The following is a 23711-nucleotide window of genomic DNA, read 5'->3' as shown; positions in this document are numbered from 1 at the left end:
AGGGTTCTTTGTACTAGTGCAAACAAGGAAATTGTTACACAGTGATATAGTCATTCTAAGGCAGTCTTTGCAGATAGTTCAAAGTAACCTTATGTTCCATGAAAAGGTCAGGGTATCTTTCAGATGGTTTTTAAATATTTCAGATTTGTGGCTATAAATAGAGTAATATGTGGGGGAGATTCTGCAAAAGACTGATTCCAAGCTCTTACTGCTCTAAAGTGGGAGTTTCCAGTGCTCTTTTTGCAGTCAGGTAGCTGTGACTTGTTGATCAAGCTCTGTTCCCACAGGTGAGAAGCCTCTGTCTCTTAAGACATCCCTGCAGAAGAAGAGGAGTTACGGCAGTGCTTTCAGTGACCCCAGTGCTGTGCGATTACAGGAGAGCCATTCCCCAGCCTCCAGCGTTGATCCAAAAGCAGACCACAACTACAGTGCCAGCAGCATCGCGGCCCAGCGCTGCGCGTCCAGGGCTAGCGTGTCTTCCCTGTCTTCTGTGGATGAAGTGTATGAGTTCATCCCAAAGAGTAGCCACTCGGGGAGTGACGGCAGTGAGGGCTTCCACAGCGAGGAAGACACAGACGCCGAAGACGAGGAGGACCCTCTGGGAGACAGTGGCTATGCACCACAAGCTCATGGTGACAGCACTCGCAGAGGACAGCCAGGCAAGAAGAGTCGGAAACAGCCGTGTCAGGAAATTGATGACGAGCTCAAAGAAGCAGCTGGTTCGCTGCTCCACCTCGCTGGAATCCGTACCTGCCTTGGCTCCCTAATAAGTACTGCAAAGGCACAAAATCAAAAACACCGAAAAAAGTAGAAACCCTTATTAATGTCAAGTTATTTAAAGTGTGGCAATACTCTTCTACTTAGCTCTTTACAAGGGATGTCAGAGCCATAACAGACCTCTTTAGCTTGAGGGTGGGGGAGGGGTGCCACTTGTTTCTTTCCAAATATTTCTTGGTTGCTTTTCTTGTATTTGTTTAATTAAACAGTTATTCTTAGGATCATGCCTACTTGTAAATCTGACATAAAGGCCCCCACAACATAATTTCTGTGAATAAGTGTCTCCCAGATTTGGAAATTTTTTTATAGGAAAATTCTCAGCCTCTGTCTTAAACTTGTAGGCGGGGAAAAACAAAAACAGAAAACTTTTGTTAATCAGTAAAAAAATTGGTAACTCAGTATCTTCAATTTTCTTCCCATCCTGTAGTTAACTGTAGTTACTCATGTGGCTAAGCATATGCTGGCATCTTTGTCTCATGGGCTTCTCTCCTGACACAATCCAGAAGGGTGAAATGGGGTTCTTTTGTCTTATACTTGTTTTAAGTTATTCTTTGTTGCAGCATGAGCATGGCCCTGTATAAATTGCCTAGAAGGTTCTCTGCTTTGTAGAGAATGTAACACTTCTAAGGTTTTGGAAAGGTCGTTTGGGCATGTGGCATATCTCAAGATTCCATTTCCTACTGCAATAGTATCTTTGAAATGTTTTTACCTCACAGTTAATGCATAGCATCACTGTGGCCTTTACCCTTTCCCAGAGTACTTGCAAGTGTTTTTAAGTTTTAGCTGCTAGCTGTCTTTGTTAAGTAAAAATTGTCTGGAGAGAGGATATAGCCAGAGTGTGCATGGAATAACATTCACCTTGACACACTTGTACAGAAAGAGAATCTTGCATTTTTTTTCTAAACATGCTTTAATGAAGATATATTATGACATCGTAAATAAAGGTAAAGGTAGGTCACTGAGGGCAAAACTTTCCAAGCTTTGTATAAATTAAGATTATATGTGTAATGAATTAGATTTAAAACATTTAATAGGAAACTGTAGAGATAAATATCTTCAGGGATTTCAAAATACATACAAAATTAGATCTTACACAAAACTTGTGAGAAGGCTGTGTAATACCTATATGTGCCATTAATTCATGCTAAAGGATTTTATATTACTATTTCAGAAGTGCATTGGCTGTGATATTTTAAGTATTTGAATAAAACTGCTTATATGAGACAGTTTTCGTATCACTTACAGTTTGACTATAGTATTCAGAACAGGGATACTAATACTATAACTCAAATATATATATATTTTTACAGTGGTGGGAGAAACCTTGGGAAAGTTTAGTCTAAATTCATGATCCATCCTGTATCCTAGACCTTCACGTTTTTCTCATTTATATGCATATGTACACTTCTGTATGCACACAAACACAGGCTCAGGTTAGTTTTCTGCTTTCAGATGTTTTTATGACAATAAAAGCATTTTCTTGGATTTTTTTTAAGAGAGAAATGTTTTTATTTTTACTTTTTATTTGGGCAAAACTGTCAGAGGAGGAGAAAAACAAAAGCATTTTTAATTGGCAACACTTTAAGCTATAATAGCATTGATATACTCTTGTTTCCATGTTAGTTGTAATTGAATCTGGATAGCCACATTAATGGAATTGGTGCTACTAAAATATAGACCTTTTTCTTTTATTGACAATGCAGGGTGAGGAATTTAGAATTTTTATAATTCATAAATGTTATCTCTCTAGAAAACAATTAAATGAAGTTAGTCTTTTACTGCAGACTGAATAAAACACCAAACAAAAGTATGGTTTTAGCATGGTGCAGATTGTAAAGATGCAGAGTCCGGTTAAATGGCACTGTATTTTAAAGCTAACCGCATGGTCCTCGGCACGGGCCTTGCGGTGTCCGGGGACTCCGGTGTCCGTGTCTGTTCTAAAGCTCTGCCACATGTTTCTGTAAGTCCCTGTGCAGTGGGCAGCCTGTCCTGCAAGTGGAGGAAAGTGATCTGAAGTAGGAGGAAAGAGTTCTCAGCTCCAGGAGAAAGACCTCTCAGAATGCCTCTTAGGCAGTTAACTGAAATTCCTTCCTCTTCCTCTTGAGTGGACTCTTACTTTCAAGCTGCAGCCATTAGCAAGGAGGCTTGTGCAGGAAGACTAATAGGAAGTTCCCCAACAGTGTGCACTTAGTTCTCTTCCAAGAGTTCCGTGTCTCGCTTGTCATTTGCTGCTGTGTCCAGGCGTCCATCTCAAGGGGAGAATCTCTGTGATTTCATCCCTTACGATGTTCTTGGAGATTATGCTGTGCTTGGTGTGCTCAGATAGAAGGATAGCTTGGAACCATCCACTTATGGAAGTCATCCTGAATCTGGCTGGAAACACCCAGTAAATAAAAAGCTTTGTGTAATAAGCAGGGCTTGAAAATGCAGGAACAACATGCATGTTTCAATATATTAAAGCTGGTTTTAGCTAAGGTATACTTTGCCTTACATCAAAGTAAGAATTTTGTTGCCAATTTCATTTTTAATGGATTCCTAGTAAAATTTGTTTCTTAGCACTAATATATTTTCCACACCGCCAAGAGATTGGTATTTCTTGAATACATTTTTAAAATTTGTTTGTGCAGTATATTACTAAATCAATTGATCTTTTGCTTTCAAATTCAGAACGAAATCATTGCCTAGATCAGTAGAAGAGCAAGGGGTGAGTCCCCCCTGTTGCACCCTGGAGCCTTTTTAGTTCTCACGGCCAGCCCAGCTTCTCTTAGCCCAGATTCCTTTGTAGAATGTAAAGGTTAGCATATGCTTGCCATCAGTGTTCTCTGTGGCGTTCTGTAGGGGTTCGTACTAGGCGGGCAGTTAAGTGCACGTTCTTAGCACAGTTCAAAGCTAGAGCAAATGTTAAGGGAATGCTTGTGTCTCGTAGACTGAGAGGCCTTTCACAGCAGCCGAGGCGGCAGGTAGCTGAGCTTCACAGAGCCTGAAGACTGTTGTCTCAGAGTGGACAACAGCTTAACAGCCTCTGAATATTATTTAAGCAATTTTGAGGCTTTCTGGTTTACATATATGTCATAGTGTTCTCTTTTTTCTTATTTTGAAATGTTTAAGTTTTGATTAAAGTTTACTCCAGTGTGTTAATGATGTAGACAAATATTTATTGAAAGGCAAAATAGAATATTTTAATGTTATACCTGCCATTTTTCAAGAACATTCTTTACATCTAACTGCCAGTGCCATTGTCAAACTTGTTTTCAAACTTGTACTTTTTTAATTGAGCAAAGTGCTTAATTTTAAAGTATTATGTTGCCATCATATAGTGTATAAAATGTATAATTGCCAATTCATTATCACTATTATTTATTTTTAAACAAAAGTATAAAAATACATTTTGATTAAAGAAATTTGTTATTAAATTGTTTCCTCTTTTCTGATGTAGCATAAAAACCTTCAGAGTTTAACTGCCAGTAGGTGGCCAGCCACAAGGGAAATACTTCTCAGTTGCCAGTCTTTGTTCACAGTAGAAACAACTTACAAACCTTTTCATTTTTTTAATCTAATCTCTGACTATTAAAATGTTTATAAAGTTTATTTTTACCAAAGAGATGCAATTCATTATGATAAAGTTGCAAAATAAATGTCATTTTATAACATTTTGTGCTTTCTCTGTTCTTTAATGTGAGTTTTCAGATGTTTTAAAAAATATTTTAACTTTTAAATAATTTTCAGTGTGTGAGAGAGATTGATTACTGGCACTTCTGTGAGGATGTGGGGAAATGGGGTCTTGAATTATTACAAATGGTTATAGCCACTTTGAAAAGCTATATGGGCAATTCTCAAAAAGTTAAGAATGAGGTTTTATTGTATGATCATGTTTGCCCCTCTTGGTACACATTCAAAAGAATATGTTTGGAAGGATGTTTGTTCGACCATGATGGAGGTACCCACCACTAGCCTGACCGACTCCATTTGGCTCATCGCTGATTCTTATTTTTACTCCCTCTTCCCCAGTTGGCTCTTAAGTCTACTTAATATCTTCATGGTCAGGAACTAAAATCACCAAGCCTAACAGTACAGATCACTCCCAAATGGGAGCAATAATTGTTGCCCTTGGTGACGACAGTACTACCAGCTTCGGCAGATCCCCTTGCAGAACCAGACCCCAGATGAGGAGTCGGGCCACACACACACACACATACAGCCATTGTTTCTCTTTCCTCTGAAATCTCATGCATTCTGTTAGCAATTTGAGGACAGCCTTGGGAGGGATGTCACTAAACCCCCTTCTCATTTTCCCAGTCTGACCACTTTGTACACTTACTGGCTACTCCTCTGTGAGGTACACTGGGACTTACCAGTTGAGACTGGCAGAACCAGGGCTTCTGCCCTAAGACACTGGTAACGTTGGCAGCAACGTTATTCACCAGAGCCAAAGCCATCACATTGTCCATCAGCAGATGAGGAGATAGTGAAAATGGGAAACATCACTCTTTAAAGGTAGGAAGTGTGACACGTTAGAACTGGGAAGTCATACTAAATTGAGGAAGCCAGCTACAACATAAAATACTGAATAGTTCCACCTAGATGGTGTACCCATAGCAATAAGATTGATAGAGACAGAATGTAGAAGCATGGTTGCTAGGAGCTTGAGAGAGTAGAGGGGCAGAGTTTAATATGCTTGGAGCATATGTTTTGCAAAATGAGAATAGTTTTTGGAGATTGGCTACACAACACTGGATGTTCCTAATGCTACTGAATAATACTATTTAAAATTAGTAAAAATGGTAAATTTTACATTTTACCATAATTTTTTTTTTTTAATGCAATAGTAAGCCATGGAAAGACAGAGGAAAAATCAATGCATCCTACTGAAAAGAAACCAATCTGGAAATATTAGTCCTATGATTGCAACAGTGTAACATTCTGGAAAATGCAAAACTAAGGTAAGATGGTAAGATCAGGGGCTGAGGGAGGGAGAAGACTGAAAATAAGTGTCCCTGAGTTGATGGGATATAAACTATTGAGGATCACAGGCGGATCTATTCCCAAGACTTCTAACTGGACTGTGGAAGCAGAGCTTCTCTTTTTCTAAGTGGGCTGTGCCCAGTCTCTTTCTTTCTAAGGGCCTGGGCCTGGGAGGGAGCATCTTTACAGTGTGGAAGTCCAGCAGGCTTTGCTTCAGACAGGCTATCTAGACAGACTTCAGCAGTCATAGCCACATTCTTAGCACTGACTGTTGATGTGAATAGACAGGGACTCCACGTCTGCTCTCTTCCTTCACAAGGCCATAATCTAATGAGAAACAGCTATGCTTGGTGAAAGAAACAGGCCTATAAGCCTAGCGTGGGAGGCTAACGCAGGAGGGCGATGAGCTCAGGTTACAGGGTGAGTTAGAAGCAGTGACTATCTCAAAGACAGTAGAGCTCGGTGCTGGAGTGCCTGCACAGCATGGGCCTCTGGTTCAAGCCCAATATGAAAGAATGGAAAGGGAAAGAGGGATGAAGGAGTAGAGAAAAAGGGAAACCTGGCGTTTATAAAGGTGCTGAAGCCATTCACAAAAGAACACACAATGTGATCCCACTTGCTTGGTGTCTTACTCTAAATTGCTATGATAAGACACCATATGTGTTTTTAGTTAGGGTTTTGTTGCTGTGAAGAGACACCTTGACCACAGCAACTCTTACAAAGGAAAACATTTAATTGGGGCTGCCTTATGGTTTCAGACGTTAGTCCATTATGGCAAGAAGCATGGCACATGCAGGCAGACATGGTGCTAGAGAAGGAGCTGTGGGTTCTACATCTTGATCCACAGGCAGCAGAAGGAGACTGTGAGCGAGGCTTGAGCATAAATGAGACTTCAGAGCTCACACTTCCTCCGACAAGGCCACACTTAGTAGTGCCACTCCCTATGGGCCTATGGGGGCCAATTACATTCATACTACCAGAAGAAAGAATTTATTTGGGACTTCACAGTCAGGGGCTGGAGTCCATGCTGGTAGACACAGGCAGAGTGGCTGGAACAACCCAGAGCTCACAGCTTGAAATGCAATAGAGGGCAGAGCACAGTTGGAATGGCTCAGGTTTTTGAAAACCTGCCCTAAGTGACATACCTCCTTCGGCATGGCCACCAACTGGGGACCACGTATTCAAACACGAGTCTATGGGGGTCATTCTTACTCAGCACCGCACGTGGATTTTTCTTATTTTTAAGAGACAAATCTAGTCCTTTGTAATATAACAGAAACCAGAAGGGCAATTGTCTAGGGCCAGGGCCTGAGGGGTACATGAGGGTAAAAGGGCACCGTGTGCAGAAGGAAGAAGCTTTCTGGGATTCTGCTGTTCACTCATTTTCAATTTTCTAAGTTTTTTTTTTAATATGGGCTGGGTGCGTGTATGTCTGTGCACCACATGCATGCATGCCCCAGGAGGCCAGAAGATGGCTCCAGAATCCCTGCCACTGAAGTTGCACATGGTTGTGGTGAGTGGCCGTGTGGCTGTAAGGAACAGAACACGAATCCTGTGGCAGCGCACATGCACTCAACTGCTGAGCCAGCTCTCCAGCCCTTCTTCCCTCCTTTTAGATTCATTTTATTTTATGTGTGTGGGTGTTTTTCTGCATGCATGAATGTACACCACATGCGTGCCTGGTGCCCACAGGGATCGGGAGAGAGTCATGCCCTGGAACGGGCGTTAAGGACTGTGTGAGCCACCTTTCTGTTTCTGAGAACTGAACCCTGGTTCTCTGGAGGGCAGACAGCAGGTGTAAACTTCTGTGGCTTCTCTCCAAGGCCCCCTGTGTGTGTGTGTGCACGCTTTTATACACAAATGCACATGGAGTGCTCACTGCAGGTTAGAAGAGGATGTTGGGTCTCTTAGGATGATTTACAGGTGTTTTGGGAGCTGGGACCTGTGTAGGTGCTGGGAACTGAACCAGGGTCCTTTGCTAGAGCAGTAAACGCTCTTAACCACTGAGGCATCTCTGCATCAACCAGTCTGAATTCTTTCTGGGGTAAGGGTGTTTTGTTTGGTTGTATGGTTGCTTTTGGGGGGGGGTTATTTGCTTTGGGGGTTTTTGTTTGTTTGTTTGTTTTTTGGTTTTTCAAGATATGGTTTCTCTATGTATCCCTGGCTATGGTAGAACTCACTCTGTAGATCAGGCTAGCCTCAAACTCACAAAGATCTGCCTGCCTCTGCCTCCAGAGTGCTGGAATTAAAGGCGTGTGCCCCCACCACCCAACCCAATCTGAATTGTTTACTTTTTCCCCCCTTGGTTTTTCAAGAGAGGGTTTCTCTGTGTAACCTTGGCTGTCCTGGACTCACTTTGTAGACCAGGCTGACCTCAAACCCACATCTGCTTGTCTTTGCCTTCCTGAGTGCTGGGATTACAGGCATGAACAACGGATCTAGGCTCCAATATGAATTCTTAAAGGAAATTGTATGAATTTTTTTTTTCTGAAAGTGCTTGATAATTCAGAGTATAGGTGTATTCCTGTGACTTGGTTTCTGTGTAAATAGTCTTTCTTTTTAGATGAATGCCCTCAGGAAGTGCATGACCAGCTTTAATTCACATTAAGAACAAGCTAGTTATTCAAGCAAGAAATAACAATGTTCAGCCACTTGCCGTGAGCTTTGGGGAGAGGTAGCTTGTCCTCTCAGGTTTCAGCTGACACACACACTTCATTATTAGTGGATGTTATAATCAGGGTCGTATAAAATACATTTCCCCATTCTCCCTCCTCCCCCAACCCGTTTCTAGCGCTCCTTGCTTTCCAGCAGGATCACAAAAAGGAATCACTCTCTTCAGTTTCCCATGAGGGTCTGGCCTTTGTTACAGCTCAACTAAACTTCCGATGGCGTTGTAGCATTTGAAATAGAACATTAATTGGAAGCAATTATCCAATTATAGCAGTAGTGACGATGCTGTATACTAAATATTTACCAAGACAAGAGAGCATTTAATGCCGAGGATTTAACTCGGCAGCCAAGCACAATGAGAGTGCAAGCAGCCTGCAATGGCACAGAGGTGTCTTCAGTGGCCGAGGGACTTGGTGTAAGAGTGTACTTGGTGTAAGTTGCAGAATAAAATAAGAACCGTGAGGCTTGGTTCTCAAAGCAGCTCCAATAGGTGCAAAGTCAGTTGTGGAAGTAATCAAAGGGGTGTATTTATTATCTGAACTGTGAGGTTCCTCCAACTGCCTGATTTTAAAAGGAGATAGGCTTTTGACTCTAATCGCTATTTTCTGTTTCTCCTTTGAAGCCTCCTTCGTGTGTCCTGAACCGTGTTCTGAAGCCATCCTTGAGAACTTCAGAGATAAGCACCTCAGAATTCAGTGCTTCAGCTGGGATATGATAATGAGCTGCAGGCACTCATTTGCCTGTGATCAGCAGCTTCCCGGTACTGGCCAAGCCCTTGGCAGGGAAGGTTTTGGCTGGGCCACTAGCATTGATCAGATGAGTGTGAAGAAAATCCACACGCTATCAAGGACTATTTTTACGGGCACAAATCTGTCAGCGACACCTGCAATACTGGGGCTCCAAGAAATGGAGGAGAATGTCCACTGAATTGGTCAGCTCAGTGTGAAAGGCACTAAAACAAAGCAGACAGCACGTTGCCAACTCTTGGGTCATCTTATTGGTGCTGTCTTGACAAAGCAATGTAATTCCTTCTCCTGCTATGACGTCACCTTGGTCCAATCATAACCTTCTTTAGGAGAGTAGAGGCTAACCCTGGAGACCAGGTGAGTGACAGCAGAAAGCCAGCAAGCAGTCACTAGGCAACAAGAGCCAGCCTTCGGTGGAACTCTCAAGCGGTTAACCCTTGCGCAGGCTGCCGTCTTGATGCTGAACAGGTGGGCATGTCAGAACAAACACCTGAGATGATTACTGCTGGTTTCCACAGCTCAGCTCCTCCATGCAACATGGGGAAATGCCCTTCTGAGCTGGACATGATGGGTGGAAGTAGAAATTTCTCAAACCGTCTTTTTCTTTTTTACAGGAGTGGAAGTGTAACCGGCTAGGTCCTCCTTGGTCCTTTCTGGTGGTCCTCCAGTTGTTGTGCACAAGCAGGCTGCACAAAAGGAAGTGTCACTGAGATCAGCCCACAGTCCATCAGGAGGACAGTGTGGTTAGGAGAAGGGTGTCTGTCCAACACCTCCGTGGGATACCCTGAGCAGTTTGTCTGCCCAGAGCACAGGTAATTTTTCTTCACTTGCACAGAGGTGGTATATGGGCTGGTGGGTTGTGGCCCCATAAAAAAGTTCATCTCTCCAAACCAAATAAAAGTTCTAAAAAATTACCCTCCCTCCTCTGCTGTTGAATTTATCACACGTCTAGACAGGCCCAGAGTGAACTAATGATTTTGTTTCCAAACTGGGATTCCAGATTCACCCTATTCAGATGATTTGGGTTAGGGTTCAAAATTCCAGGGAGTTGGGGTTCTCTTGAAACTAGACTCTTTTGTTGTTGTTGAAAACACTAATTGCTTATTTTCTTTTTTTAATTTTCTTTCCATTAGCAGTTACATAATATAATGATTTCCTTAAGGGAACTTCTTTCTGGGTTCCTTCAGATCATAAACTGACCAGCAGTGATGCTGTGAGGTAGGCTCCTGGAGTGGGCCCATCTTGTTTTCTGTAACAGTGCCTGGCAATCAGTAAATGCATAGGCCTATGTAGATGAATTGGTCTATCCATTTGATTAGCTAATATAATTAATGGTGTTCTTCTGGAGTCCATGGGCAGAATAGAACCATTCCTGAGTGGAGAGTGGGGGTTAAAAGAAAACACACACACACACACACACACACACACACACACTACACAAGAGATCAGTTCGAGAGGGCTGCCAGTAGAAACTGTCCCACCTGGTTTATTCCACAATACCTTTTCTTAAGTCAGAGCAAAGCACCTCCATACAATGAAGGGGTTCATGGAGAAGTCAAACATGTTTACCTCGACCACCTGTCTGTGTGATCCTCACACAAACAAAAGGAAGAGAGCTCTGCAAAACATCCTGCTTATCTCTGTCTCCAGGTGAAGGCCAGGGTGAAAACATGTTTCTCGCTGAAAACTCAATAACAAAGCAGCCTGACAAACAAGCAGCTCTTCACACTGTTCTATTAAGGTAGCGCTAATAAGAGAAAAGTGTTGGAATTCAGATCTGGGACAAGTGGCTGAGGTGCCTATTTAACCACAGTGGACCTGGCCTTCAGGTTCTCCCAGCATCTCTCAATCCCTATCTGTTACAGGGTATGGCTGGCATATCCCGCCCTCTACTCTGAACTTTTCAGTCCAGGTTCAGGGCTTCCTCTACGCCAGAGACTCTTCATTATAGAATATGGAGCTTTTTGTTCCCTCCTCTTTCTCTGTGCACACACTATCTCTCTGAGCATATGCTCCCCCCCCCTTTTCTGTTTCCCTCTGCATGGCTACTTTTCTAACCTCCTGTGAGATCAGTGAACCCTCCTGAGAGCTTCCCCCAATAAACCTGCCTTTATATACTCTAATTTGGCTTGAATTGGTTCATTTTGTTGTCAGAGAGAATAGCTACCAATATCTACCAATCTTAAAACTGTTAGAAGCCTAGCCAGGAGTGATGGTTCATGCCCACAATTCAAGCACTTGGATAGAGGAGGCAGGAGCATTGTCATGAGTTTGAGGCCAACCTGAGCTGTGAGGTGAGATGCTGTCTCAAAAAACAATAACAGCAACAAAACAAACTAAATCTTTGCCAGGAAAATTTCAGGTTGTCTGGTACACCACTGATTTTGCAGCTAGGAAACTGAGACCTGAGTAAGTCTCCCAATTCATTAAAAGGTATAGGCAGGTTTCTCTGTAATCAGCCGGTGTGGAGGTTGATTTAGATGACAATCATATGGAGTTCAAAGATCATTTCTTTTAACTTTGCTCCAGGCCTCATCTAGGGTCATTAAATTTGTCATAACATACTTGAAAACTAAAACTCATAACCAGGTCAGAAATACACAGGCACTATGATTGGCTCAGCAGAGCCACATAGATTCTGGAAAATAAAAACCTCAAAAAGATTCAGGTAGGTAGGTAGGTGGGTAGGTAGGTAGGTGGAGGTAGGTGGATAGATGGGTAGGTAAGGAACAAAATGAATGAATACCTAGATAGGTAACCAAAGCTACACAAGTTTCCTTGTCCTTAGCTTTTATTCATTCCTACCACTATCTTCAAGCCAGTGGTACAGGCTTTCTTGCTCCTTCCTTGGCTCTTTCCTAGGGACACAAGGAGGAAGAGGAAAGAGCTTATTTGATGTCCCATTTCTAGCCGTGGCCCTCAGAGATATTTATGGATTTCTTTCTTCCCCACTGACTTTTGTTTAATCTAATTAAAATAGATTCTATTTCTTATAACAAAACCTTGGGAAATCCAGGGAGTTATTAATATCCACAACAAAAATAGTGGGTTACAAACTTGGCTTATTTGCAGATATTGTAAAGATTTTATTATCTTTAAAGAATAACATCTCAGTCAACAATTGAAAGAACATTGGTTGTTCTGTTTAATTTTGGATTTTCTAGACTAAAAGTTGTGTTTAAAGATTGGAAAGATCTGTTTGCCTGCCCAGGCTACCAGTAGTGAGATACCGATAAGTAGTCTATCCATTGAATTAATGAAAATACTTACTCAAATTTATAGCCACATTCTTTCTGTTGAGGGAATTCACAGCTGGTTTTTCCTAGATATAGTCAAAAGAGCTGGGCTGGTGATTCAGAGACATATTGAGGATGTCAGCGAACAGCTGTACCAAGCAAAGTAATGCCCCTCAAGGTGGCTGTATTCCAGTTCCTGGAACATGTGAGTTTATTACCATTAATGGCAAAGGAAGTCAAGATACCAAATGGAAGTAAGTTTTCTAGTCCATCTACCTCAGAGGGATTGTGGATGATCTGGGTGGGCAGAATATAATCACCTACTCTCCACCCCCCAACAGGTTTTTGCTGTGTGGCCTTGGCTGTCCTGAACTCACTTTGTAGACCAGGCTGGCCTTTAACTCACAGAAATCTGCCTGCCTCCGCCTCCGCCTCCGCCTCCGCCTCCGCCTCCGCCTCCGCCTCCGCCTCCGCCTCCCCAAGTGCTATGATTACAGGAATCACCATGTTCTTAAGTGTGGACAAGGGTTAGGAAAGAGAACATTGGAGTAACAATATAAAAGACCCACTCTGCCAATGTTGTTTTAAAGACTCGAGGGTCATGAGCCGAGGAATATGGCAGCCTATGGAAGCTATAGAAGCTGTAGCCTATAGAAGCTAAGAGGGACAAGAAATGGATTCTCCCTTAGAGCCTCCACAATAACCCACACACATATACTTGGTTTAAGTACCACTAGGCCTTTTCTAGACTTCCGACTATAACTGAGGGGTACATCTGTTATGATCTATAAAGATGATGTAGCAGTGGCGTTGGGGTGGCACCATGGCAGGCCCATGCTAAGGTGTACCTCCCTGAAGAATTATGTGTCACTGCAACAGGTCTGGTATAAGGAAGTTTATTTTGGAAGGAGGAGGGCCTGGGGAAAGGGTAGAGACAGTAAGTGAGCCATGAGAGCATAGAGAGGGTGCAGAGAGGGAGAGAAAAATAACAGGGAGAGAGAGAAACTGTAAGAGAGAAAGAGAAAGACAAAGAGAGAGAGTGAGTGAGAGAGAGGAGGGCTGGGATAGTGGGAGTTGCAAGGGTGGTTGGGGATGGGAGTGGGGGATGGAGGGTTGTCTTTACATCCTGCACACACCTAGCACACCTAGCAGGCAGGCGGCAGGTGATGATGTAAGCAATTGCTAGGACCCTGAAGGCAGGTTAGCTATACATTTACAATGTCTCCTTTGCATACTGTGTAGAGACGACTATGAGATTTAGAAACAGGTTCTGCAGGTGTTAAGCCTTCATTCTTCTAGATTACAACCAGTGAGGGCTGAAGAACTAGTAAACTCATAGAGAGCCTGGTCTGTGGCTAGATTGTACCTTTCTGCTGAGGGAACAGGTTGGGCAGGCTCACTTCCATGCCAGTTAGGTCAGTGAGGGGGAATTCCAAAGATGGCCCCCAGAGACTAGAGTTTCGGGAGTGAGCTCTGCTTTTGACCAAGAGAAGCCTATGAGTGAAGACTGGATAGGACTATGTTACATCACAGGAGGGGAAAAAAAAAAGGAAGAGGAGGAGGAAAAAGAAAAGGAGGAGGCAGACAAAGATGTGTTTTCCTAGGGCCAGATGGAATCAGGGAGGCAGCCAGGTTGAGTTGTTGTACCAGGACTATATAAGAGTGGGCAAGAAGAGGCCTTAAAATAACAAGGAAGGGAGTAGAGGGAAGGGAGGAAAAGAAGGGATGAGAGGGGAGGGAAGGAAAGGAAAGGATGAGAGAGAAGGGGAGGAAAGAAAGGGATGAGAGGGTGTTATGCCCAGTTCGTGAGACCCCCAAAGATCACCGAGAATCAGTTCTGCTACAAAACACATGAGGGTTTATTTAATACAAGCTCGAGCCTGGGTTGAAAAACTTCCCATGGAAACAGACGAGGAATGTGGCAGGGCAGTCTAGGGGAACAAAGTTTTTGTTTTGTTTTTTATAATATTTATAATATCTATCTATCTATTTATTTATTTATTTAATATAGCCTATTTGTGTGTGTATTTGCATACCAGAAGAGAGCACCAAACCTTATTATAGATGATTATGTACCATCATATGGTTGCTGGGAATTGAACTCAAGACTTTTGGAAGAACAGCTAGTGCTCTTAACCTCAGAGCCATCTCTCCAGCCCAGAGGAACAAAGTTTTTAAAGGGAAAAAACCACAAGCAGGGAGTCACATGCCTTAGCATTACATGATAGGGTAAGGGAAATTGACTTTTGAAATGATTGGTTTACTTTAGGCACCAAGTCTACAAACGGTTCTGGCTTGGCCATCTGGGCCAGTTTCTTAGCAACTATATCTCTAGTGGGCAGGAGAATTCAGTAAGGCTAGTTCCTCCTAGCAGGTGGCTGTTTCCACCTGGCTGGCCTTTGTTCAGGCTTGTGCTTTGAACTTTAAACCAATACCCCCAAACACTAAGTTTTAATTCTTTTGTCTCTCATTTCCCCCCTTCCCATGACCATGTGAAGACCCAATCTTGGGTCTTCCAGATATGACCCCTGGTGTCCTCCATACCTTTCTATAGCTCCATTACCTTTCCATAATGGGATCTGAGTACCAATATATTGCTCCCAAGCATTTCTTCATGAAAGCTATCAAGCAATTTAAAATACAAGGCCCAAAGATAAACATCAAAATGAGTAGGGGTCCCTTCAAGGTAGATATAAGAGTAGTAAGCCAAGGAAAACTGTTAAACTAGGATTTAAACCATTCTCTGGAATCTTTCCTCTCTAGCGTCTCTCCCGGCTTTTTGTCCAGTTGCTTCTCCAGCGAAGCAGGTCCCCAAGATAATAGCTAAAGTCAGGGAGTCCCTTTTGACTTAGCATTTCAGCTTGCCAGGTAGGATTGGGACAAAGGTCTCATCTTCAGTGCTGACAGTAGGACCATTGGCATCAGGGGCTAGGAAGGCTGAAATGTCAGTCAAAAGCTAGGCAATGGGGCACTATCTAATTATCGATCCAGTTGAAGAGACATAAAGCCATCACATCAACTGGACTAGTTTACTTCAGCTTCCAGCAAGTCCAGATTTCAGCTTGCAGTCCATAGCTGAACCTTGAATAGAGTCAACCAGGTGAAAATCTGCTAAGTCTCATGACTTTGATTTCCTAAAACTCATATGAATTTTACTTTACAAAAGGAAGTTTATTAATATCACCATTGTATTGAGATCCATTCTTTAGAAAAAGCAGTTAACAGGTGTCTACAAGATAACAAGAGTAGACTCATGCCATTAAGACCTGGTGAAAGCTATGGCATTTGGGTCAGATATACACATTAGACAGATGTTTTTAGCGTGATGAGATGCACCTTTAAGTTTATCTCCGGAAGACAACCAAAAGGAAATTAAAATCTCAAGCTTGTGACTGAATAATAAGCAGTCAGTGCTTCATCAGCTTATCAGAACTCTGTTGATCAATGTTTGAAACCTTATAACAACATAAGCACAACAATAGCAGAGAGGGAGAAATATGAAATATCTTCCATTTTCAATATGCCTTAAATTTTTTTCTTATATCATTACAACTTATATTCACATACGTTAAAACACCTACTTAGACCCTCCAATCTTCCTTGCAGTTACCAACTTTGAAACAGTTTCCTAGACCCTTAAATAATACTTTTTAGATTCTCATAACTTAAACTTTCATATCCTCAGACCTTACATAAACTTTATATCTTTTTATTCAGTTATTCACCATAAAACACAGGCAACTAACATGAAGCCTGTGAGGAAGGCAAACTTGTTTGCCTTTCTAAATAAGAGATCTAGTACCTAGTAGTTCTAAATAGCTAATGAGTTGACCAATGAACTAACAGTGGATCTAATTGTCAGCAATTTAGCTGCAAAGCTGCCATTAGCTTAGCTTAGCTGTCAATGTGATCAGAAACCTGACAAGGATAAATTATAAGCCAAATTAATGAACCAATCCATGTACCAATCAAAATAACAGAGATGACTAGTCAGTCCATCACCTAGGCAGTTGTCCCTGGCTTCTGTGGTCTTATGGCATCATGAGCAGGCACAGAAGATGAAAGACTGTTTCTATGGAAAAAGAACATGAGAGATGAACCTCACCTTGTCTTCAGCAATGTGAAACAATGACTCTGCAGGTGTCCACAGCTTTGTCCACAGTTTAGGCTGGGCTCTAGTGGTGGGCCAGTTGGGGCTGTCTTGCCCAGTGGTTAGCATACCACAATCCAGAGTTGCTTTGTACCCAAATATTCTCGGAGACCTTGGGCGAGCTACTGCCAGGATTTTGGGACTCTGTCATAATAAGCTTCCACGTGTTAAAATGCCATGTTCATCAGATCTCTGTAAGCTTGAGGACCAGCATATCTGAGTTACTCTGTCTGTCTTTAGTTATCTACTCTAAATTACATTCTATAAAACAGAATGCTATGATCTCTAATTCTGGCATATTCCTTAGATGACTGTTTAGGACCATATCTATTTTAAGTAGATCTACATAGGCAAACTTCATAGTTATCCAACCTAAGCTTAACCTTGAAAACATAAACAAGAGACTAGGTAAAGCTCAATCTTGTAACCAAGTGCAGTCATTAGCATACTTTAAATATCTTTCTGAACTAAAATCAAAGCAAAACTTCCAATCAGGTACGGTTTGTAGAGGGGCTAGAAAATCTTGCTGATCCTACCACATTGCATTAAAACTGAAGCAAAAAGTTTAAAGGACAAAAGTTTCACTTAGCACTAAACAGGTAACTGGACACAGCTGGCAGCCCTCAGCAAAGATGGCAGTGAAACCACAGGTCCACCTTCTTTATCCTTGAACCAACATGGTGACTATTCATGTGTTGCTACAGGCCATGGCTGGCAATATAAAACATAGCCATTAAGTGTCACTGATGGTATTGCTACCTCCCACAGTATAGCATGCACTGTGGAACATTTACAGTTTCCCATAATCAAAAGTTCTAACATTGTGATCAAATAAGTTTTAGAACAAACTGCATAACAAAACAGTATGGAACAATTTTAAACTGTACTTGAACTATTCTGGCCATATCAAACCTATCAGCCAGAAAGAAACAGCATTAATGCATTCACTCAGGAACTGGCATTCAGGTATATATTTCATACAATGGTTAACAATGACTTGAATACAACCCTGTATAACCCTGGGCTAACAAGGAGCTGCAGTCCTCTTCCCCCTTTGAAGAGCATAAGAAAACATTTTGCATTGAAGAATCACCAGCCTTTTAAATGAAGAAAAACATATTGTATAGTTTTTTCTTAACTCATATTTGCAGGTATGAAAACCCAAAGCAAATATAGTTCATATGCCCTCTGGCTTTCTATACATACTCTGACCTTCCATAACATTCAGTATACCTTCAGGTTAGGCTTTTAGACAAGCTTTTTTTTTATATTCCAGTCTCTTGCTTTCTCTTTAGCTTTTAAGACAACGTGAAAACTTCCATCAAAACCTTTCTCATCATTTCTTTACTAAGTCATTCCATGGGTTTTTACCATCCTGACATGATACATTGTAGAAACTGCAATTTTCTTAATTGGCTCAAACTATGGCTTGGCTTCATTTGGTAAAATTAATAAAATAAATACCAAAGTCTTTTGCCCTCCATCAAAGGGTTGAGAAACTGTTCCAAGTTCTTTGTTAGATTGCCCAAGGTCATTATTTTAAAATCTTAATAAACTTTAAAATGTCTCATAGCCTTAAACATTTAAACATTCTCTAAAACCTGTTTTTGCAATATCAACAGAAAGTACCCCCTTTTTAAGTACAAAAAGTGCTCCTTTTTTAGGAGTGAAATCACAAAGCTTAACCATAATTTAAAAGTCAAAACCAAATTTTACCAGTGCAAACAATTCAATCTCTAAAACCAATACCAATTTAAAATGAGGCTTGTCTTCTTAGACTAAAAGGAAATAGCATTATAAACAAAATTCATTGCCATTAAGAAGTTCTGTAATCTTTCTTTTTCTTTGCTGTGCCCCACACCATGTGGCAATTTCAAGATGGCGGAGTTACATCATATGGCATGGCAAGCCACATGGCCATTTAAAAATATCTGTGCTTCTATAGATCTTACAAACACATATGCACACACACATATATATATATGTTCTAAACAAGAGTTTGAATTCAACATTTAAACATATCCAATTACTGTTAATCTATAACCAAGACATACAGAGAATATTAATCATTTAAGATCAATTGGAAAGAAACATGATGGCCATACATACATTTAAACAGACAGACAAAACTTTTCTTACTCCTTCCAGCCGTAATTTCAAGCACTTTGTCGCAACAGCCTGGGTGAGCTCATGCAGTCCGCCCTGCTTGTACGAGTTATCCATCTGTCCCTCCCCAAGGTATGCTCCTGCTAACGACCAGAGGTACCCCATCTTATAGAGCTTGGGGGGGGCAGGCAAAATCACCATGGTGTATAGTTGTTTGGTCACCTGCCTACTGAGACAATCATAAACAAACCCATAAAAGAACAACACAAGAAAACAATGTACTGGTACAATGTGAGCAAAAAGAAAGGAGAGGAAGGAGAAACCAAAGGGATAGTGGCCTGTCTCTCAATAGGCCCTCTGCCCTGTTTCAACAGGGGGTGGCTCACCCTGAAATTGGGCTCCACCCAATTATACCAGCCTGAAATGGCAGCCTGTGGTTCCACCAGACCAGTTGATCTGAGGTCATGGTTCCCTCAGCCCACAGCTGCCATGACAAAAATCCACTAAGCTTCGGCCTCTACCTGGCCAAGATCAGTCCCAGACAGTTTCATTCCCTGCCCCACCCTCGCATTCCTCCAGAGCACTCTCCTGCTCTTGCCATTTTGCTGTGGCAGGAGGCTGGGAGGGGGAACAAATGGCACAAGGGTAGAAGAGTCAGAAGGAACATGAGAGATTAGAAGAAGGCTATCTCATAAAGTCCATCACAGTCCCACAGTCTGATACAAAGATTCACAAATACAAGGAACAAAACAGATAGACAAATGCAAGCAAAGCAGCCGCTGTGCTACTGAAAACAAAACCGGACCCATGTGCTTGACTTTTGCTCATGGTGGGGAAGGTGAAAGCAGAAATAGGTAAACACTAAGAATAAAAGACAGATGCAGACTGAATGGCTGTGTAGCCATATCACAACTTAAGCTCAGACCCATGGACCTTCAGATTCCTGATCTGGTTTCCCTGCTACAGAAGCTCTAGAGCATGTGTGTATGTGTGTGTGGGGGGGGGTGGGGGGGAGAGTTCTGAGCCACCTCCTGACAGCGAGACTCTACCTGAGTGCCTGCTAAAAAAACTGATTAAGCCAGGGGTTTCTCCCTGACTTCATCGGTTGTGATTATGTAATACCAGGATCATGGGACCCTCAGAGACCACCAGGAGACAACTCGGTGCAAGAGCAAGAGAGCTTTATTATGAGAGCGATCAAACTCAGGACCCAAGTCTCACTGACACAGCAGTAGAAAAGTGGGACCCTGAGCTCTGAGTGAGCAGGATTTTTAAAGAGAAAGTCTGTGAGCAGGGGGTTTCCAAGACAGCAAGCACATGTTTCCATGACAGAAAATGGGAGGAGGGGCACATGCCTTGACATTAGAGGATTAGGTAAAAGTTGGAGGGGTGAGGTAACCTTCTCTGAGGCACATAATCACAATTGCCTAAGGCATAGGATCACAATTGCTATTCTTCTAAACTATATCTGAAACATTGGGGAGAATTTTCCCAGCCAATTCTCATTGATTATTGCCAGCGAGATTGTCTCTATTTTCTATGAAGTATTTATTCTATGGTATTTCCTGGAGGCTGTTGCTAGGAAAGTTAACTTTGTTGTCTGACAAGTGTACATTCTGTGATATTTCCTGGTACCTGAGTTCAGCTCCCAGTCAAGATGGCTCTCTATTTCAAAATGGAGTTGTACCCAGGCTAACTTAAACTCTTCAATTACCAGGCAAGTCTGTCTCTAATCATGTCTTACCGCCTTCACAGATGTAGGATTTTTTGGGATAGTGGACAGAAAATAGACATACACAGGGACACTGCATAGAGACACTTAGACACTTAGCAGCTGGCATAAGACCCTCTGGGTCAGGGTCCTCAAGTTTTGGGGATCTTGGATGAGCCCCCAAATATTATGCCCAGTTGGTGAGACCCCCAAAGAACACCAGGAATCAACTCTCTTGCAAATGCTGCAAAACACATAAGGGTTTATTTAATACAGGCTCAAGCCAGGGTCGCAAAGTTTCCTGTGGAAGCAGGAGAGAAATGCGGTGGGGCAGTCTAGGGGAAAACGGTTTTTAAAAGAAAAAATCACAGGCAGAGAGTTACATGCCTTGGCATTACATCATTAGGTAAGAGAAATTGACTTTTGAAATGATTGGTTTACTTTAGGTGCCAAGTTGATAAATGGTTCTGGCCTGGCCATCTGGACCAGTTTCCTAGCAACTGTATTTCTAGTGGGCAGGAAAAGAATTTGGTAAGGCTAGTTCCTCCCGGCAGGTGGCTAGACATATCTCTACCTGGCTAGCCTTCATTCAAGCTTGTGCTTTAAACTTTAAACTAATACCCCCAAAAACTAATTTTTAGTTCTTTGGTATCTCAAGGGGAGGGGATGAAAGGAAGGGATGAGAGAGGAGGGGGAGGAAAGGAAGGAGTGAGAGGGAGAAGGGAGGGAGAAGGGGAGATGACTACTGGAAACCCTGGGCTCATGGCTAACTGGGAGCTTCCAGCCAGGGAGATGGCATCTGTGTTGGTTAATCTTGGTCGGATTTAGAATCAAACAGCTCTCTGGTGTGTTAGGGAAGGCCAGAAGGCTGAACTGAAGAGGGAGAGACCCAGCCTGAATGTGGGTGACACCGATTCATGGTCTGGGGCCCCAGACTGAATAAAATGGAGAAAGTGAGCTGAGCACTACCATGCATCATCACTCGCTGCTTCCTGACTGTGACCAGTGTCCTTGAATTCTTTCCTCCATGACTTTCCCGGGATGACGGACCCTACCCTCAAATTAAGAGTCTAAACACACCCTTCCTTAAGTTCAGGTCTTTGTCACAGCAATAAGCAACAACTAAAGTAACGACTACACATCCACCAAAACGGATCTAAGGAGCAACTCATAAAACATCTACCAGAGAGAGTCCCACAGGGCCCGGTGGTTTCCATGAGAGTGATGTTTGAGGACTGTGCCTGCAGGACTGGATGCTCTCTTCCAGTCTCCGTTCTCGGGCACCCAGTCTTGACAAGTCAGAGAATGATGCAAGGAGCTGAACAAGAGACGCCCTGCATCTTCACGCTTGCACCCTGACAGCAGTCTGGCTAGAGGGATGAGCATTCCTCTCAGCTGAAGTGTGAAGCTTTCTCCACTGAGGATGTAAGACATTTCACACTCAGGGACCCCTTTCTTATGTAAGTGGAGCCTTTTAGCATAGGTAAAGCTCCCTGTGGTGTTAGCTGTTTAACAAGCATAAACGTCAGCTGTTGCTATTCTTCCCTCTACTGGCTTGTGATCAGGCAACCCAGTTCACACTTCAGAGACAGCCCCTGCTCCTCTTACTGAAGGACCACATGGAGACTGAGCAGCCGATGGGCTACAACTGAACAGGGAGTCTAGGCTCTTTCCATATATTGTCCTTGGTTGGTGCATAGTCTCTGCAGGACCCCCTGTGCCCAGAGTTTTTTGACTTTGTTATTCTTCTGGGGCTCCTGTCTACTCTAGGTCCTTCTATCCCTTCCATAAGACTTCATATCCTCTGCCCAGAGTTTGCCTGTGAGTCTATACATCTGCTTCAAACATTTGTTGTGTGGAGCTTTTCAGAGGACATCTATGGTAGGCTCCTGTCCTGTTCCCTCTCCCCTACCGTTTCCAGTCTCGATCCTGTTTGCCATTCTGAATGAGAATTAAGCATCCTCCCTAAGGTCTTCTTTGTTGTTTAGCTTCTTTGCGTATGTAGATTTTAGTATGGTTATCCTATATTGTATGGCTAATTCCTGCTTATAAGGGAGTACATACTATGCGTGTCTTTCTGGTTCTGGGTTACTTCATTTCACTCAGGATGATCTTTCCTAGTTCCATCCATTTGCCTGCAAATTTCATGGTTTCTTTGTTTTTAATAGCTGAGTAGTATTCCATTCTGTAAATGCACCACAATTTCTGTATCCATTTCTCAGTTGAGGGACATCTAGGTTGTTTCCAGATTCTGGCTATTACAAATAAAGCTGCTACGAATATGGTTGAACAAATGTCCTTGTTGAATGGTGGAGCATCGCATATATGTCCAGGAGTGGTATAGCTGGGTCTTGAGGTAGCACTATTCCTAATTTTCTGAGAAAGCACCAGATTGATTTCCAAAGTGGTTGTATAAGTTTACATTCCCACCAGCAAGGGAGGAGGGTTCCTCTTTTTCCACATCCTCTCCAGCATGTGTTGTCTCTTGAGTTTTTGATCTCAGCCATTCTAATAGGTGTAAGATGAAATCTCAGAGTCATTTTGATTTTCATTTCCATGATGACTAAGAACATTAAACACTTCTTTAAATGTTTCTCTGCCATTTGATATTCTGTTAAGAATTTTCTATTTAGCTCTGTACCCCAATTATTAATTGGATTATGTGGTTTGTTGGTGTTTGACTTCGTGAGTTCCTTTTATATTCTGGATATTATCCCTGTCGAAGTAGTGTTGGTGAAGATTTTTTCCTAGTCTGTGGCTGTTATTTTGTTATGTTGATAGTGTCCCTTGCTTTATAGAAGTTTTACAGTTTCATGAGGTCCCATTTATTAATTGTTTTTCTTAGAGCCTGAGCTATTGGTTTTCAGTTCAGGAAGTTGTCTCCTGTGACCATGAGTTCCAGGCTCTACCCCACTTTTTCTTCTAACAGATTTAGTGTATCTGGTTTTATGTTGAGGTCTTTGATCCACTTTTGTGCAGGGTGATAGATCTGGATTTGTTTGCACATCTCTACATGTAGACATCCAGTTAGACTAGCACCATTTGTTGAAGATCTATCTTTTTTCCATTGTATGGTTTTGGCTTCTTTGTCAAAAATTAAGTGTCCATAGGTGTGTAGGTTTATTTCTGGGTCCTCGATTTGATTCCATTGATCCACCAGACTGTTTCTCTGCCATACCAAGCAGTTTTTATTACTGTTTCTCTATAATACAGCTTGAGATCAGGAATGGAGATACCTCCAGAAGATCTGTTATTTTACAGGATTGTTTTAGCTATTCTTGGTTTTTTGTTTGTTGTTTGTTTTTTCATATGAAGTTGAGAATTGTTCTTTCAAGGTCTGTAAAGAATCGTGT

General features: G+C 42.2%; 1 protein-coding gene across 4 annotated transcripts in view; it reads left to right on the top strand.

The window, feature by feature from the left end:
* Positions 1-4427, top strand: part of Foxn2 (forkhead box N2) — a 54852-nt gene extending 50425 nt beyond the window's left edge. For all 4 annotated transcript variants that reach the window (XM_021663890.2, XM_021663891.2, XM_060363324.1 and 1 more), the window contains exon 6: positions 288-4427. In XM_021663890.2, coding sequence (XP_021519565.1) covers positions 288-811 — 524 coding nt within the window. In that variant the 3' untranslated portion in view covers positions 812-4427. The remainder of the gene's footprint in view (positions 1-287) is intronic.
* Positions 4428-23711: the final 19284 nt, after the last annotated feature.

This window comes from Meriones unguiculatus, chromosome 1 (genome assembly GCF_030254825.1).
Source record: "Meriones unguiculatus strain TT.TT164.6M chromosome 1, Bangor_MerUng_6.1, whole genome shotgun sequence".
NCBI classification, from domain to species: domain Eukaryota; kingdom Metazoa; phylum Chordata; class Mammalia; order Rodentia; family Muridae; genus Meriones; species Meriones unguiculatus.
The sequence above is the reverse complement of the archived record's forward strand: the minus strand, read 5'-3'. Positions and strand labels throughout refer to the sequence as shown.